This window comes from Epinephelus fuscoguttatus, linkage group LG18 (assembly GCF_011397635.1).
Source record: "Epinephelus fuscoguttatus linkage group LG18, E.fuscoguttatus.final_Chr_v1".
NCBI lineage: Eukaryota > Metazoa > Chordata > Actinopteri > Perciformes > Serranidae > Epinephelus > Epinephelus fuscoguttatus.
In genome coordinates this window covers 20623416-20642807 of record NC_064769.1, presented here as the reverse complement: position 1 = coordinate 20642807, position 19392 = coordinate 20623416, and the positions used below count along the sequence as shown (strand labels likewise).

Below are 19392 nucleotides of genomic sequence, written 5' to 3'. Positions count from 1 at the left end.
TAAATTCTATAATCAAGGCAGAAAACAAGGCAGCTTCATAGTGCATTAGTCTAAATAAGAGAAAGCCATAATTCTGCAGCTGAATCTTGAAGGTGTAGATTTTAGGGGGGACGCAGGGGACACGTCCTGTCAATATTTAAATCATATGCATTTGTCCCCCTCAATAAAAACATGAAAGTAGCAGAGGACTTTTATTTTGACAAAATTCAAGACATTTACACGGTAAACTGATACAGATAAGGCACAAATTGGTGCATAAAGCATCACTAGAATGCAGGAAATTTGGTATTTGATACTCAAATTTTTGCTGGTGGACCTCAATGGCCCCAGTTTCATATATGTCAGACCCCCCGCCCCCTCACTCCAACCACCCTCTAGTGGTTAAAAAAAAGCCTATGCCCTTGCTTGACAGATAACAAGTGCAGGCCACACAGAGTTACTTTTATCATTTATTTAATCTTTATTCACCTAGGTTGGGGGGATAGACCTCCCCTGGCATTCCCATGTAAAGAGATGTCAATGACAAACACGTCCAACCAAACGAGAGAGGGTGAATAGGATTCAAGTCCATACATAAAATACATTTATTTACTATTTATTGAACCACCGGCATCCATAAGTCCCACATAGCATCCATCTGTGCTATTAAATATATAGAGATAACATCTGTGGAGGAATTTATTTACTGTATGTGTGTGTGAGAGAGGGAGTTGGCAAAGAGGGTATAGCTTATAGACGAAAAGAGTGGTGGTGGCGGTAGGGGGAGGGGCAGCGTCGAGTCATGCCTGCAGTGTCCCCCCCTTGTCTACATGATGCCACAGGAGGACAAGGGGTTGGCGATCTGGCAGGTGCAGGCTGACTGGCAGTATTGGCGCACAGTCTGGTAGCAGCTGCGGTCGGCGTCCCCGCCCCACTGCACTGGCCCATTAGGGTCAGAGGGCAAGCGGCTCAGGATGCTGGTGTTGATGGCCAGAGCAGCCAGGCCATAGTCAGTGAACAGCACTGTCTCGCGCCTGCACGTGGGGCAGGAGATGAACTTGTACTTGGGACAGGACTCGTAGAGGATCTGCAGGCACTCCTCACACACCGAGTGCAGGCAGGAGAGGATGCGCGGACGCTTGCCAGCGAAGTTGTAGGTGTGGCCGCAGGTGGGGCAGTCCAGGGGCTCGCAGGGCATCACGGGTCCCGAGGAGGAGGAGGAGGAAGTGGAGGAGGAGGTGGAGGAAGAGCGCAGCACGTACTGGTTGACTATGACGTCTTCCATCTTGTAGTGGAACTGGTGGTAGCAGATTTCGTTGGCACTGGTTTTGCGCTGCGCCAGGAAGCTCTGCTCCCTGCGCATCACGGGGGCCGAGGGGGACACCATAGGCCGGGGGGACCCTGTGATGTCCAGGGTCAGGTCACTGCAGGCCTGGTTGACGATGATCTCGCCTTCACCTCCGCCATCCCAAGCCACTCTGGGGGGTGGGGCGTAGCGCGGCTGGGTGACGGGCACAGGGCACTCTCTGGGGAACTTCTCCGACTGGATGATCTTGACAGTGTCCATGGGGATGGTGACGGGCTGACGCCTGAGGCAGGACATTCGCACGTTTTTGGAGGCGGAAGAGAGAGGGGCTGTGGCTCTAATCAGCACTGGACACCCCTGCCTGGTTCTGGGCACGGGGAAAAAGATTAGGCTCTTTCTCTGAAGTCAGCCATTCGAGGGGACATGAGGACGGATGGTTGCCTCCATGTTTCCCTCAGAGATCCCCCACCTGGCGGGTGCTTCTGTCAGCCTGAGTCTTTATGAGGGGAAGACAGATAGAGGAGCTCAGCCAGAGCACCACAATCTGAAGCTCTTATTCTGTCACTGCTGATATGTACAGATGATTTAACAGTCCAGCTTACCGTATGCGACCAGTGTTGACTACTTAAAGGTAGTTTTTTTGTTGTTTTCACTCACGTATGCTGATGTTCCTGTTCCTGTGCTGTTTCTGATGGCTATTTGCAGAAATGTATATTCACACACAAGGACAGTATAGCACAAAGATATGTTCTCACTCAGTGATGACACTAATAAATAATCTCATATGCACACAGATGCTCACATTTACACATACAGTACAGGTTGGTAGATTTCTGCATTCACAGCGTAGAGGGGGGAATAGAGTTCAGGCAGTTCAGAGAAGTCCAAGAGGTATTGTCTTAAACTATATCCTGTGGCCTGCCAAGAAAACCCATTGCCTTCTCAAACTAGCCTTCACACGTGGTTCTCACTTAGACGCCCGCTTTATTTCCTGTTTTTGGCTGCAGTTGTGTTACACATCGACTTGAGTGCGTGAGAGAGAAAGAGCAAGCTCCAGTCTTTCTCTCTGCTCTTGGTCCAGTTTGGCCAGGCGACCCTGTTTGACCCTCTCAGTGGATTGTTGATAAGAAACAGGGAGGAGGTCTTTTTTGGGGAGGTTTCCTATAATGCTCCAGAAAGCTGTTGGAATGACTCCTTCAAGCTCCAAGGCTCCTGAATTCCTCAGAGGTGGGAGTGGAGGGGTTTTTTTATTTTCAGATTAGTCCTCCCAACTGAGCAGAAGAAGTGATAACAGTCTGAAAGATGCCTCTGTGCTTGTCTCCCTTATTTCAGTGTCTCGGACTCATAACGTGCCCTCAGGATTCCTTTGGTCCATCTACCTGTCAACACAATAAAGACATAGGCATAAGATTTAGTGAATCTTCATAACATTTAAGATGGAATACAAGTGGGTAGGACAACATCAGCTTCTCACAAATACATAAACCAATGAATAAATCACTGTTGAAAAGGCAGGTAGGTGCACTCCCTTTCATTGTGTTCATACAAAGTATATTATCTGTTTGACTCTGACACAATAATCTTCCAGTGTATGACTGACTTTGAAAGAATCTACTGTAGCCGTATGAAGATTGGTGTCTTTGTGTTTATCCAATGACAGAGGCTGTCACCTTTGCATCCTGGCCTCGGCCCAAAGGTGTTTCTTTAAAGGGTGAGATCACTGTCATGCTGCCACATGCACCAGGGCACAGCACAGAGCACGCCTTTCATTTGACTGAACACAATCGGCATGCTGCAAAGTCGGAAGATTATGTTTGTGTGTTTAGGCCCGATGACAAAGCTGTTTGTGCATCTTTTGTCTGAGGTGAGTGTAATTCAGAACACCTAAATGATGTGCTTTTCAGGGTAGCAACTAATGACCACTTTCATTAATTTTTTTTTTTTTTTTTTAGTAAAAACTAACAAATATTCTGCATTTTTTGTTTCATAAATTATTAATTAATCAGCTCTTAAAATTGTTGTCAGTTTTCTGTTGATCATCTGTTCATCTGTTAATAATATTGTTTATCTTTGCAGGGATAGCACACAATTAAAATTAACTGCAGCACAGTTAGCTGATAGCTTTTTGGCAGCTGTTGTCCCCGGGCAGGTAGACATAAAATAACAATGACAGACGCACAACACACCACATAAGACAGCACAATACATACGATGCCTTTAATGTTCAGTTATTGTCAAGGCTAGATGTGTTAAGTGATCCATTCAATCCCAGCGTAGCATTGGCCCGCTCCGACAAGGGTCCGACAACAACACGGCACAGGGGAAAGACAAACATGGTTCATCTGCACACACTGTGATGCCACACAGCTGGTTGAATATCAGCAAAGTCTCCCTTTATATCCATTGTCTTCTGTGGCGATCAGCAATGATGTGGTGGGTCACTTTTACACTGTGATCTGTAGCCCACTGCGTACGCACAAAACAAGGCCCGAAAGAGGCGTACGCCACTTCCTACGCAGAAGTTGTGATAGATAAAAAAAACAACAAAAAAACCCCAGACTTGATGACAGAAACTTTGAGCCACGCTTCGGAACATTTTGGAGACGGAAACTGGCAAAGCATTGCTTTATAAATGAGACCCCAGATGTTGGGGCAGAGCTGTTGTATTGGCCTGCATTAGATTGTACAGGTGTATCAGATAAAATGGCCACTGAGTGTATATACAATATGATGTATGATATTTATTTATCCATTTGAGCTTTTATCATTATAGGTTGTCTAAAAATATATTCATTTATCATGTATTGGCACACAGACTTGTTTCACTTAGTGTAGTGAAGATTATTAGTGTATGTTATACATGAAAATGTATGTTTCAAGGGGGATTATAGAAACACTGAGGTCATGAGTATATGAGCTCCTCTGCACCCCCGACCACAGCAGTGTGAACAGCTAACACCAAAAACATTTAAACCCTTTAAAGACGTGGTAAAATCATTACAAATAGAGGGTAAAGAGTGCTTTAAGATGCACAAAACCAGTAGTGCAACTGACAGGTAATTAAAAGCCAAAGGCCGCCACACAGTCTGGTCAGAGCAGGTGACTGTGACACATGTTGCGGTCCTGCTCTTGTCATGTTCTCTGCTTCCTGTCACATCTTGGTGAGTTGCGTCAGCTAGACTCTAACACGCGTGGGAACAGGTTCCACTCTGCATTGAGGGTTTGTGTCATACTGTGTGTGGGTTTCTGAAAAAGAACAAGTGTACATTCAGAGCTTTTAAGCTTGACCAAAACAATAGCTGCCAACCAGCAGAGGAGGGAGGATGACACATCTCTCATTCTCTCCACGGCTGTCAACAGTGATGATTCATTAGAGAGGAAAAAAAAAACTGTGCAGAGGAGGTGACCTACATGGCGAAGAAGAGAGGGAGGAAAGAAAGGAGAGAAGAGCACAGTGCTGGTCCTGGTTTCTATTTATGGTTTGTTTATCTAGTCACTTCTCAGTGGTTTCCTGCCCCCAACCCCCTGCTGAAGATTCACACTGAATGAGAGAGATGTACCTAACAGGCGGAAGTGCTTTGGCCCACGTGATGCAGCAAGCCATGTTGGGCAAGCACTCAGACATTTGTTTTTCCCCTTTATCCTTTCTCAATGAGTCTGTTGACATATTTGTTCAGCCCCACTCAAACACACAGAGTTGTTAGCCAGAATCACTCGCGATCGCACCAAATGTGCTCGTCCAGCTCTGCAGTGCTGCAACACTTCTCCCAAAATAGCTTCTGTTTCGCTCTCATCCTCTTGCACTCGCAGTATGCATTCAAACACCTTTCATACAGACAGTGATATATTTAGGAGCTTTTAGAAGATGATTATGCAAAAATATTTCTAAGAAACAATCATCATGACAGTGTATATGATGGACCTACGAGTGCGGGAATCAACAGCAAGAAGAAAAATGATTACAAAATCCTAGAAAATGTATGTTACGTAATGATAACTCAGCCTGTAGGATCAGAAAAAGACCTTTTTTCCTATATTCCAATATTCTGATAACTGTTCAATATTTATATTATTCACAAACATGGCAGATATGTGCCAAACCACATGAGAATTATATGAAGATATAAAGAATGATATTTATTGTACTTAACTGTGCTCTACTGTTTTGTATTATATGAAGAAATATTCTACACAGAAACATTTAGCTAATAGTTTTGTTAGCATGTATGTTTTCATTCCTTTTAATCATTAACTTGGACATATGAAAAGTAATACACACAATATAATTATGTTGTTTTTTATGACATGATGTATCTAAAACTATTAAGTACCAAATGTTGGTAATGAGTTCCTGATTAGATTCTTAGTCTTGTTTACTTATTAATGAAATGTTTTATTAAAAAAAGAAGTGATTCGTAGTACAATTAGAAATCAGTTGGTATGTTTATTTACAAAGAGAACCCACTTTGGCCAATCCAATTTCATCCCATCCCAGAGACCCCTTTTAAGAGCCAGGAGTAGTCAGAAGGATAATGGAGGAGTAGTAGAAATGCACAGTCAGAATTGGTAAACAACATAAAATAAAATAAAATAAAATAAAATAAAGTTAAATTAAATTAAATTAAATTAAATAATCCTAGAGTGAACATTCTATAATCAGATATTCAGCGATTTAAATCACTATTTTGCTTTTGCTGTTTATCCTTTAGTTTCGCTTGTCTTTGGAAAACATTTAAGATTTTTGGCTTTTGTTAAATAAAAAAGTGTTGGAAATCATGTTTGTATTCATCAAAATAATTTATTGAAATTTTAACATGTTGATATTTCTCCTTAAACTCAGAAAGAAGATCAGCATCAAAGAATTTTGAAATACAACGTACATGGTACTAAAGTGTACAACAATGTTTCCCAGCCCTATACATGCTTATATAAGTACAGGAGTGTGGCTTCAGGTCAGGGCTGGGCAATATAGCCATGAATATTATATTAATATCATGATATGACACTAGACATCATCTTAGATTTTGGATACTGTAATATTATTGTCTTTTCCTGGTTTTGAAGGTTATATTACAGTAAAGGGATGTAATTGTTTGCCTTTACCCTCTTAGTCATTATAGTCACATTACTAACAATTATTTATCAAAAATGTCATTGTGTAAATAGTCAATAGTCAATCCTACAACATCGTTGAAATATTGATATCAACATATTTGGTCAAAAATAGCTTCATATTTGATTTTCTTCCTACTGTCTTGCCCCACTTCAGGCCTGGATTTTGAATTGTATTAAAACTATACAAATGATGGTTTGAATTAAAGTGAGACAGATGAATCTGTCAGGATGATACATCTGCTGACATTAGCTTATTGCAGATATATCTGAATTGTAGTGTATACATGGGCAAATAAATATTGAGAAGTACGAGCACAGATGTGTTGAGGTACTCCAGAACCAGTGTCGCCATTACATCAACTGCAGAATACAAACTAATTTAAGGGATCAAAGTGTCTGATTATTTTGTCTGTGTTAACAAAACGATAAAATGTCTTCAAACTCTCACATAATACCGGTATTCAAAAATCATCTCAGATATTACATGTCTAGACACTGTTTGTGGATATAAACAGTTTGTGTGAGCGCGTCTGCCTGGCAGTGAGCAGGGGTCGAGTTGATAAAGCAACCAGGCTGTACGAGGAGCCTTTGAGCCTGGGGGAGATGAAGCAGCTAAAATTACCCTCTAATTTGGTGACAGTGCTATGAAAAGGGCTGATAACTGATGCAGGCTGCCTGCTGATGGGCTGGCGTTGGCGCAGCAGCCTCCTCCTAATCGACAGAGCCCTCTCCTGTTACGTAAGGAGCTCATCTCTGACCCGGACACCATATTAACACGGTGCTGCAGCTCTCCCACAGTCTTCACATTGACTGTGTGGACGTGTGTGTGTGTGCATGCATAACACTGGCTCCTCTCCCTGCAGAGGAATTATTACACTAATGAAATCATGGCAGGCATTTGACCTCGTCATCACAGGCAGGAGGAGGAAGAGGAGAGCTGACCACAGGGATGTCGGAGGAGTTCGTCTCGGCAGCACATTCCTCGTTGCATTAAACACACACAGAGCTGCATACACCAAATAAAGTCTCTCTCTCTCACACGCACACACACACATCCTAGAACATTCTCACCCTCAGACGACTTCCCATCACATACTGGGCACCATTCTCTACATTCCAGCAGACGCACAAACAAACAGATAACAAACAGATAGGAGCCTCGAACAGGAATATTTTTTAAATGTGTCTCCTATCAGTCCAGATTAAACCGACACAAGCACACACCTGAAGAGAGAGAGACAGCTCCACACGCCAAGAACATTCCTATCCTCTCACACTACCCCCCACACACACACATGCTCAGGTCGTCATGATCACACTGATAGAATCCGCCTGTGCAGACTGGAGAGCACGGGAAGGGCACCATGTTCTGAATGAGTCATAGAGACCCTGCCCATCCCACCGCCTTTTCTCTCAATGAAAACCTATCTCTCCATCCATCCATGCATCCATCCATCCATCCATACGAGCAGTCTCTCGGTCTGGACAGAGCAGACGGTCCGGGTCTTTGTGCCCCAACACCACACACACCAGCAGTATGTCAGGTATGCCAGCTATGTTGAGATGCGTATCCACATTCATGCCTCGGCTGGTAAAAAAAAAAAAAGAGGCACATCTCTCCTCGGACCTGCTGCGTGGGATATTGTGTTTGTATTTTGATTGCATAACACGTTGTGACCTTAGTGTGATCTGAGGACAAATCCCCAGATTTACTGTATGTTTGCTGGCTGCAGTTTCTCTCGGGATATCGGAGGAGCTGGTGAAATATTGTGAATGATTTGAATACAGGAAGATGTGCTCCTGTGGCAGATTATACAATTTGAAAGATGTAAGTGTGGTGCTATATAGATGCAGATGACGCTGAGTTTTGCTTATTTTTTATGTTCCTACAGTTTTCTATTTGTCTTTTACACTCAAATATGTGTGTATTTTTTAATTACATGTTTATCTCAATGGGGTTTTACTTCCAATTCTCAAACAACATGTATTTCTTTCACATGTAACATACAGTAGGTTAACATGACATGATTCAAATGGCAGGATTTAAATACATTTGGACATGTTTTCCCAGGATTCAGGGGCAGACATGATGTTGTTATGATGTTTGGGTTTTTCGTATGTTCAGAAAGTGCTTAGTGAGTATGTAGGGAGGTGTTGTTTTTAATAATTCAGCCCGTCGTCATTCATGGCAGACATCGGCCATTTTGCCTCACAATTCATTACAGCCAAGTGCTCTTTGTTCCGTGTCTCCCACAGCAACATGGCAGAGCTGCACACGGGCAGAAAACTAAAAAGCAATAACCATCATCGCTCTGCCTGACACAGACCTCATGGAAGATTTATAAGGGGAAGGGTTCAGCAAATGTTTGGCTCTTCGATAACAGCAGACTTGATTGACGAGGGTGATTGATTTTTTTTCTTTTTAAGGAGGCTGCCTCAGCACCGAGGTTAAGGTGGATGGCGTTGTTGATGTTGTGTGAGCTAAGCTCAGGAGGGATTGTGAGGCAGAGGCAAGGTGGCCAACACATTTGGACCGTGCGAGATGGAGCGGCTTTAGCATGTGGGAGGGGTGCTTTGGGAGCAGCAGTTATGCAATCGCAGCATGGTGTACCCAGCACTTGCACTGCAGCGCCGATGTATGGCCAATATGGAGATGCCTTGATGCTGCTGACAGCTACAGAACAGGCCGTTCCTGCCCTGTCCCTATCACCTCCCCCTCCCCCCTTGCTGTCTGTCTGTGCAGAGGTCTGTCAAATGTCATAACCGCTGGAGACATGACACCCTGAAGATACCATCTACACCCAAACTCACACATCATCACAATCTCTGTTTGTGTTCAATGCAGATATGCAGGCGTGCAGGTGTGGGTCTGTGGGCATATCTGTGCGTCTCCATTCATGCATCCATGTGTGCGTCTGCAAAATGGACGGCCATGATGCAACAATCATGTAAATCCCAGCTTAACGTAACAAAAGGCAGAGACCACCTCTGTCTCGCACAAAGAGAGCTAGAAAGAAAAGAGCATTAGTATGAAACCCGACATAGAGCAACCACACCTCACAGATCTGGAACACACACATCACACAGATGCAGGATATAAAAACAAACAGAAAACCTCAGGACGCAGACGCAAAGCCGTTTCTCATCCTCACCTGTGTGACTGCGCACTTGTCTTGTTCCAGTCCTTTCTCGCCTCCCGTTCCAGCCGTTGCCGTCGACGTTGCTGATACTGCTCTCTGAAGATAAACCGCTCGGTCTCTTTGTTCGGGGGGAGGATGCTCTCTCCTGCCCATTCGATTCTAGCAGGATGAGCAGCGAGCAGTGGAGGGAGGAGGTGTAAGATGGAGGAAGCTGTTGCAAGGTGGATGCGTCATGTCTCGGGCTGCTTTCGTCGAGCTCCGCATCCCTTTTTCCTCTTCTCCTCTCCTCTCTGGTACCTTTTGTCCTTCACTCTCCTACCCCTTCTCCTCCGAGCTGTGGCTGAGCGTCTCCCTCTGGTCTCTCCTTCTCCATCCCTCTTCCTAAACCTCTCAAATTATTCAGCTTATTCTGTGCAGTGAAGCTTCTGCACTGTCTCTCTGCATGGACGTCCTCCTCTTCTCTTCCTGTGTTTCTCTTCTGTTCTCCAGGTGAACCTCTTGTCTCCTTCTTTCCCTCTCCTGTGCTGTTATCTCTCCTTCTGCTTCAGCTGCCGTTCATTACTCCTCTTTCTCCGTCTCCGTCTGCTCCGCTCAGTGCGCCTCACAGTCACACATGCGCAGTGTTTTCACACATACATGATGCACACACTCACACACTCTCCCTCTCTGTCTCTGTGCCTCTGGCTCCCTCCTTATGCATGTGGCTTGTTTTGCCTGCCCACCCCCTTCTGTCTCTCTTTCGCTCTCTCTCAAACACACACACACTAACACACACACACACTCCCTCTCTGTCTCTCTCGCTGCTCTCTCTCGCTGCAGCACACACTGCAGTGCCTCTGCAGGCAGGATCACGTTTTCTAGTTGCCAGAGAAAATATTTCAGCCAATGAGGAACGGTAACATCGTTATACCCACCCCCACACCCCCCACGTCTAAACACACACATGCACACACACACACACACACACACACACACACACATACATATGCTCATTTATACACAAACATGCACACGGATGTCTCAGATATGAGCATGTTTGCATAAGGTGAGCATAAATGTGAAGGATGCATGCACACACACACACACACGGTTAAGCACAGCAGCTACAGGAAACATAGGCCGCTGGTGCAAATACATCTAATCTAAAGGAGTGCAACAAATCTGAAAGGCAAAAAAGAACATAAATCCACTCATATATTATATTAATAGTCTCTTAGGTTGCTGACTTTTTTTTTTTTTTTTGGAAAAACAGATCCATCATATTCAACATCAGGCACATGTATCTCACTCGTGTTTGCAGAAATGGATTTCCACAAACAACAATGTTGACAGCGTCGCAGCCCAGAGGTGCCATTTGTATTCATTTCCCCTCGACGCTCAAAAAAAAAAAAAAAAAAAAAAAAAGGCTACATTACATGTGACTCTGCTGAGTTTCTATAAGCTCACCCAGAAACTTGAAAGCAGCATCCTGTAAGCTCCTGCCACAGATCTGCTCATTCAGCGATGTTGCATAACGAGGATCCTAATAAGTTTAGTATCTGCTGGAGCCTTTGTGCTGACCGATAAATAATCCTCAGATCAAAGTGGAAAAAAACATGATGCGATTTTTCAATCAGTGTAAGAGGGTTATGCTTATGTAATGTGGGCATTGAATGCATAATGTAATGGGAGATAATCTGAATGCCACATAGCTCCTGTTTGAAGGGGCCTTAGCTGTGAGCGCTGTATACACTTGCTCCTCTGTGAGAAGTTTGAGGAAGACTCACAGTATGTGCTCAACCCGTCATTGTCGCAATATGAGTTCCTCAAACTCAGAGGATGTCTGGTGTTCACTTCTCTGGTATCTTGTAGTATCTCTCATTGCTCTTACCCAGCACCCCTTCCTAGGAAACAACAAATACTTCTCTTTAACATTAAATATTCATGATATTAGTCATGTTTTTCTTTTCATGAGGGATTATGACAACACTTTAAGTCCCCCTGTTTCGCATTAATAAGCAGTATATAAAAACTGATAAATGGTTTATTACACACAATATTGTAGCTGTGAGCAGATGTATGTGTTAATTTATTCATATAATAATATGTTTGTCAGAAACTACTGCAGCTAAAACTCCTCCTGTGGGCACACAAGTGGAGGCTGGTGCAGCAGATACTGAATAAGAATATAAAGACAGTTGTAGCAATATAAAATGTCATCATAGGAGACATTTAAATTGCTGCTGAACACTGCGCATCAGCAAGCACTTAAAAATGTCCTTATAGCTGCTTACAAGTAGGGTAGACTAGAGTTAACTGACCCTTCACTAAGTCCCACCCAATCGTAGTGTAGCATTGGGCCGGCTCAGACCAGGGTTCGACAATAACACAGCTGTGCTCCATTGACTTTAATGCAATAGCTTCAGATTTCCTTCATTTTCAGGCTGGTTTTGTGGATTTGGAGCTAAATGTTGTGCCTGGGACATGTCGTGTATTAATGGTACTCGTTAACTGGAGAGGGTGGAAAAAGATATACATTTCTTCCCTGTTCCAAAACCAAAATCAAACCCTGAAAAGTGTAGGGTTAGCTAGCTAGCTACTGAAGATATAGCCTACTGAATGTATACACATGCTGCTTTTGCTTTGTAATGATTATAACAGTGAAAAAAAGACCGACCCTGCTGTACTGGAACCAGTGAAGGGCCAAACATTGACTGTGTTTACAAGGTCTTTAGTATCCTGGTTTTGAGGCTTATCTCGGCTTTGAGCATATCCGGGATATGATGTTTACATGGAACAACAGACTTGAATAGGTCGGCATTTCTGTGTCTTCTGCCGTCTAAACACATAGTTATGTTGAGTTCTTTCATCATTTTCAGGCAAAATTCAGTCTCTTCGTCGCTCCAAAAATGGGAATCTCTCGTTGCCGCCATGTTGCTTGTATATCTGGTGCGTCACTCTGGCGCCTGCGCACATGGCGGGCAGCCGTCAGAGACCGGGATAAGGCATATACATGCTCCAGAATCCTGGCTTCTATCGGAGTACTCCTGGTGGCAAAACCAGGTTTCTTGAAACCCGTGTTCTGAATTCGGGATATGGACAAACACAAAAACCGGATACTTAAAAAACCCAATCAAAACCAGGATACTAAAGACCTTGTAAACACACTCACTGTTCATCTGCACACACTGCGATGCCACACAGCTGGTTCAATATCAGCAAAGTTTCCCTTTATATTCATTGTCTTCTGTGACGATCAGCAGTGATGTGGTGGTTCACTTTTACACTGTGATCTGTAGCCTATAGTTCGGCTTTGGCTTCTAACTATCTTCGTCTTTTTAACCTGTTGTTGCTGCTGAGTCAGTTTGACATCCTGGATATATCCTTCAAACACAGACTGTAGACCCCTCTGTCTGCTTCTCTCTGGAATCACTGTTTCATTTTTTAAAAAATATGATCATATTTCTTCAGGGAGTGCAGTTAGTTACAGTGTGGGCTCAATGCGAAAAGTAATGCACCGTAATTCGTACATATCCCTTGTAATTATGAGCCAGTGATTTGTGCATAAGCCATGTATTTTGGAGGGCTGTAATCATGTGACCAATACCTTGACAGGAGTAGAGAAGGAAGCAGTCCCCACCAGGATGCAGGTTGGGGTGGTGGATGGGTCACCAAACACAGGACTTTCTCCCTGCAGAGCGGTGCTCAGAACATGTGAACTGTGTCGGCCTGTGGCATAGGCAGTATACACGAATGCTAAGGGTGCCTTCATCCATAGGAGGTGCCACACTTGGGGGAAGAAAATAAACCCAAAATGTTTATCTTTTACTATTTTTTTTTTTTTTTTTTTTACTATTAATTTGAGATATTACATAAGACCACAACAACATACATACATACATAGCAAAGCCTACTACATGATAGAGAGGCCTTTCTTTGGCGTTGTGGTCTGATGTCACGTGAACCCCAAAACACTAAAACACTCGACAAAATCTCTTTGTTGCCCACTCATCTAACACTACACTACTGAGAGGAGTGTATGTGAAGACAAATAACATGAAAACAACAATACACATTGAAATCAGCAGGAGGAGAGCTAGTTATCGTCACCTCTAAGCAGCAGGTGGACGCAACGAATCACAAACAGGGGTTGCATTGATTTACATTGTGAAGCGTTCAAGGTCTATTCAGTAAAAATGAGTATTAGGCGAAGGTAAATTGTAACGTTCTCATGATGTGTTCATTGTATTCTTGTAAAATGTAGCTTTATGAGAGAAACTTGAACAAATCCAGCTGTTTGAAGGAGAAATTTGTTGGTGTCTTCACAGCACTATAAAATACATATTAGAGAGGGAATTATGATGTATCATATATAGTAAAAAGGCTTTTAGCTTATTTTTTAAAGATGTTTTCCATGTAAAAAAAAGATTATGTTAAAGGTTGTTTCATTAATGTGTATTATTGAATTTGTGCTCATTCAAAAGTAGTGAAATGAAGGACTGAATGACTTTAACACTGTTCTTTTTTTATAGTGTAGATTTCTGTGTTTCCCTGGCACAAAAGAAGAATAAATAACAACAATAACAAAAGAAACACTAATATAAAAACATCAGAGTGGCTTCTGGCGAAATTATTATTTTAAACATTGGTATCAGCATCGGCCCAGAATTTCAAAATCGGTGCATCCCTAGTTTGATTAGAATGTTAATTTGTACATTTTATTATTATTTTACAATGTCATATATTTTATTGCTTTTCTTCTGAACAAGTTAATTCCTGATTTTTTCTTTATTACTGAATTATTGATTTATATTATCATAACACATGAACAACATGTAACTGAAAGCAAATAATTTTTTATTGTTAGCTAGGTTGTTCATTTGCAGTTTGGTAATAAATGTCCAGTACTTTGACTGTTGAGCTGTAGATAAAACATGTCCCTCTTTGCCTGCCAATGGACTAACTGATGTTTTTATATTTGTATAATCGTATGATTGATTATACTGTTTTATTCATTCATTCATTCATCTTCTAACCGCCTCATCCTCTTGAGGGTCGCGGGGGGGCTGGAGCCATTCCCAGCTGACATCAAGAGGCAGGGTACACCCTGGACAGGTCGCCAGACTATCACAGGGCTGACACATAGAGACAAACAACCATTCACGCTCACATTCACACCTACGGACAATTTAGAGTTACCAATTAACCTAGTCCCCAATCTGCATGTCTTTGGATGGTGGGAGGAAGCTGGAGTGCCCGGAGAGAACCCACGCTGACATGGGGAGAACATGCAAACTCCGCACAGAAGGGCTCCCACGCCCGGGATCGAACCGGCAACCCTCTTGCCCTATAAATTGTTTAAACTTTATCTTTATTCTTGGGAGTTTTTTGTGGTTCTTGGTAGGGTATTTATATAGGCTAATAATCACGTTGCACATGCAATATTGTGATGCTAATATGATTTTTAAAAACTTTTTTTGACTGTTAACAAGTTTTTTAAAGGCAATTTTAAATCTTTGTCTTTTTGTTTTATTGAATATTTAGGTGAGATAACTTACAAGCCTTTAAGGAGTTTTTCATCTCACCTGCACAATCTGTTTTTTTGTTGTTGTTTTTAAAACCAATTGTTTTAATACTGTGCAAATAAATAATATGAATACAAACAAGTAGAACGCAGATTTAGTTTTATCAAAATTGCATCCAAATAGTTCAAGATGTTTTGTAGTTATGACATCAAAAGCAAAAACTGTTACAACGGCCCCCAGTCTCCCCCACATTATAGTGTTATAATTGTATTCTGCATTTAATTGCTAAATAGGGAAAGTAACTACACTTTAGAAACTATTCTCAGTGATGCTGCATTACTTTTGAATTGTGGGGTCATATTCAGTTTTGCAGTCTTACCAGGAATTAGATGGAGCCCTGATGTCAGTTTCCTCTCTGTGGGCTCAGTCAGATACTGGTCAGAGATGCAGGCTGACGTGAAGAAGCAGCTTGCCTCTGGAAAAAAAGAAGAAATATTCACACTCTAAAAGTCCAAAGTTGTTTTAACTAAGTTTTATTATTCACCTGCTTTTGTTCTGACTTGGAGGCTTCATGGTGAGGACAGGACCTCTGTGGCTGCATGCAGCCAGGGCTGATGCTAAGCTAGCTGATGGTGGTTGGTAAATACCCCAAAATGCCACGTCAGACTAACTGCTCTTTAAACCACAATATCTCCTTCTGTGTTTCCTCAAGCAACATGTGGTTTTGAAGTTGCTCAAAGGTGGTTTCAAAGGAGCTGTGCAAGGTAACTGAAGTAAGATGTGATGCAACATTGCTTTGCTAACGTACTGGAATTACACTTTTAGCAAGAAATAAGAGCAGCATAATTTTCAAGAAGTTTGCTCACTGTTTATGAAGCATCAGTCAAAGTCACTCTCCTGAAAAAAAACAAACATCCTCTATTAATCAAAAAAAATATTACTAAAACTCTCATAAAGTCAGCTGATCTGCCCCTTGCGTTGATGAGATTTGACCCACAGTCGCATGACAATATTAGTAACAACTCTACGATTGTCATCAGACTTTGTTTCAAAGGTACAGCATTCTGAAGTACACAGAAGTACAGAAAATGAAATTAACACTGAAATAACAAAAACTTGTTGAACAATGGCAGAAAGCTGTGTGGTTATGTGTGCATAATTGTTTACAGTAAGAAGATGATTAACAAAATATATTTTCAGAAACATTAATTCTTCTTGAAGAAGTAGTAATGAAAGAAAACACATAAATCAATTTTAGTACCATCAGATTTAAAGTCATGGCTGATGGATGTGTTCATTTTGTTTTTCTTTTATCATGCCCTTTATAGGTACAGCTCCAATTCTTAAATGTGCAGTGCCATTACAAATTATCAATCTGTCATTAGTAATCATCATCATAACTTTAGTGTTTTACAATAAGGGCATTAGAAGCACTGAGTGCTTCACATGAAAACAGACATAATGGACATGCAACAGATAAGGCAGTTTAATATAAAAAGACATTTAAAACAGTTTAAAACATGGATTGCCTGATTCTACAATTTCCATTTAAAAGTGATGGTGATTTGAGATCCTATTCATCAAAATCTCAGATAGTAGTTCTTCTTGTGTCACCTTTTAGGTCCTCAGAAGTCATTAACAATCAGAGCCTATATTTCCCAACGGGCACAGACTCACCAACAGACATTGATTAACTGAATGTCTTCTCTAGAGTTAACCTCACTGTGGGTATTGTCTGTGTTGGGTACAGCTCACAGCTGCCCCAGTATCTATTACCACCCAGCTGTGGCACTGTGGATCAAACAGACCTCACCAGTTGTGACCTATAGTAGTGTTTTAATATTTGAATCCATTCTCTATTCATCTAGATCATTATAATCCCATGGATATGAGCAAAAATACTGGTGAACAACTTGTGGAAACGCCAGGTTTTCACCTTGTAAATATATGAAAAGCACTTTTTGCAGTGCAAAATGTTTGTTAGCTTAAGAATGCTGTTCTCATGAACAAATGTCAGTGGACTAAAACATTACAACAATGTGTGTGTGTGTGTGTGTGGGAGGTTTATGGCAGTGTGAACTCAGTTGGCCATGAGCTATGTGTAAGAGGTCTAGTGAAGTCAATGCCTTTGGAGTTGTTTCCTAAGAATTTTCTTAGTACTGTCAAAAGAGGTGAAGTGCAGTTCAGAGGAAGCTGTAAGGAACTGAAGAGCCCTGTAATTGTAGCTGTTGGGACAATAAGACCTGTCACATGCACAGACGGCCCAACATGCCCCGAGGCACACTTCCCTCAACAAGCCCTGATTTGTGCTCCACCTGTGAGACAGCTGCCAGACTGAGGAGGACAAGAAATCATGCATTGTCATTGAGGAAGTATTAGCTATACATAATCAGGGGTGGAGCCAGACGTTTGACACATTCAGGGCTCTGCCCAAACTTATACGGGGGTCTGCGGACGTGCTCCCCTGGGAAGATTTTTCTCCCATTTATGGCACCTGTATGCATTCATTCATTCATTTTCTGTAACTGCTTATCCTGTTAGGGGTCATGGGTATGCTGGAGCCTATCCCAGCTGAGGTGAGAGGCAGGGTACACCCTGGACAGGTCACCAGACTATCACAGGGCTGACACATAGAGACAGACCACCATTCACGCTCACATTCACACCTACGGACAGTTTAGAGTCACCAGTTAACCTGCATGTCTTTGGACTGTGGGAGGAAGCCGGAGTACCCAGAGCAAACCCACGCTGACATGGGGAGAACATGCAAACTCTGCACAGAAGGGAACCATCTTGCTGTGAAACGACAAAACTAACCACGACACCACAGTGCCACCTCATTTGGTAGTTGCCAAGGAAAAAAAATCATCCTGTAGAGCCTACATCCTATTGTTCTCCAACTGTCTTCATCATTCTGACACACGACAATGTGGAGGATGACAATTTTCCATCCTACCACCCAAAAAGAGGCAAAACTCATCTAATTACATAACGAAAAAGTTACACAACAAAGGCAGGGTAGAAATTTAAACAGTATTACAAATCTTGATGCCTATCCTTGTTATACTATGCTTTTATGTTTAATACAGAAAAATAGCTGGAGTAATATTTCCTTTCTTGACATCTGTGATTTTATTTTGCTTATCTATCAGACTGAAAAAGCTAAGAGAGCTTGCACTAGTTGGCTTGGAGGTGAAATGCTGCCTCCTATTAGTTTGAAACACGTGGCCAGGCACAGTTGCAGTGAATACACTGTATGCGACTATTATTTATGGACTATTGGACCTGAGGTGTGATGGCTGATATGTCCTTCAAAGTCCAGATAACTGCAGCTTAAGTAGCTTGTACAATAGAAAGGTTTAAGCCATTTAAAGTTTGTCTTGTCTGGTCATCTGCAGTCCTGGAGTAATGTTGTCTGTGTAATGAGGCTTTTGTGCCACTAGGGGGCCACTGTGTTGCAGCCATCTTCTCATGCTCTGTGCACTGATGGGAAAAAAAGCTCTAGTTTATGACACAGGGTGACAATACCATTCACACACATTCAGCCGAGGCAGCCTACTCATCAGATAAACAGTACGGACACTTTGACACATAGATTCAGGGCCCTGGGATTGAAACATCAGCCTTGTTACTGGTAGGTGACCACTCTACCTTCCGACCCACAGCTGCCCCATATATGTGAATTAAACACTCTGGTTACTTATTACTGATTTGTTCTTAACTCTTATTTCCATCCCATATTGGGAATGCTTTTGTATGCCATATTTTGAAAGACGTTACATGTTGAAACTCAACTGGCTATGGTGGTCCCTGTGGAGTGGAAAGCCATACCTACGTCTCAGACTCCAGTTAACACGGTGACTTACTGCTTAGAGAACAGCCTGGGTTAACAAAACCTAGAAAGCACAAATGAAAAAAAGTAACACATAACTATTTCTTCCTCAAAAAATATAATATGACTTATAATCTGAACAAAAATGGGATCAGCACTCTCATTCTGTTTAGGCTCTTCTTCTTCTGGCTGTCCGTATCTGTCACAATCGACTCAGTCGTGGTTGTAGTTTTCAAACAATTCCAAATATGTCATGTCTTCATGAATCATCGTTGTGGGTAACGGTGGCTGACAGATGGCGTTTGGGTTTCACCGCTGAAACAAAAATGCCTCGTCTGACTGCTGAGAGCGAGACGAGCCTCCGTGTTGACCTTTGACTGTGGTTTGTTGCACTTAGTCACTATACAGGCCAACAGGATCACTGCCAGACGTATGATTCGAGCTGATATAAAGTCGTATGCAGCTTCTAGAGAATTAGGCAGGGACAAAAGCATGCAAGTTCAAGGCAGAGCTCAT

At 42.3% G+C, this 19392-nt stretch overlaps 1 protein-coding gene and 1 long non-coding RNA gene across 3 annotated transcripts; both read right to left on the bottom strand.

Annotated features, from left to right (window-relative positions):
* Positions 1-231: 231 nt before the first annotated feature.
* On the bottom strand, positions 232-10363 carry rnf208 (ring finger protein 208). The gene is made up of 2 exons (XM_049604410.1): positions 9553-10363; positions 232-2664 (listed from the first exon to the last, which is right to left on the bottom strand). The coding sequence occupies exon 2, from the start codon at positions 1580-1582 to the stop codon at positions 806-808; it is 777 nt and encodes a 258-aa protein (XP_049460367.1). The 5' UTR covers positions 1583-2664; positions 9553-10363; the 3' UTR covers positions 232-805.
* A 2766-nt stretch (positions 10364-13129) lies between these two features.
* Positions 13130-19208, bottom strand: LOC125906033 (uncharacterized). Of its 2 annotated transcripts, none has more exons than XR_007451735.1 (3): positions 18876-19208; positions 15424-15519; positions 13130-13308 (listed from the first exon to the last, which is right to left on the bottom strand). It is a non-coding gene; the product is annotated as an uncharacterized LOC125906033 (long non-coding RNA). The 2 variants fall into 2 exon arrangements; XR_007451734.1 differs by lacking the exon at positions 18876-19208 and adding an exon at positions 15589-15642.
* Between the last annotated feature and the right edge of the window lie 184 nt (positions 19209-19392).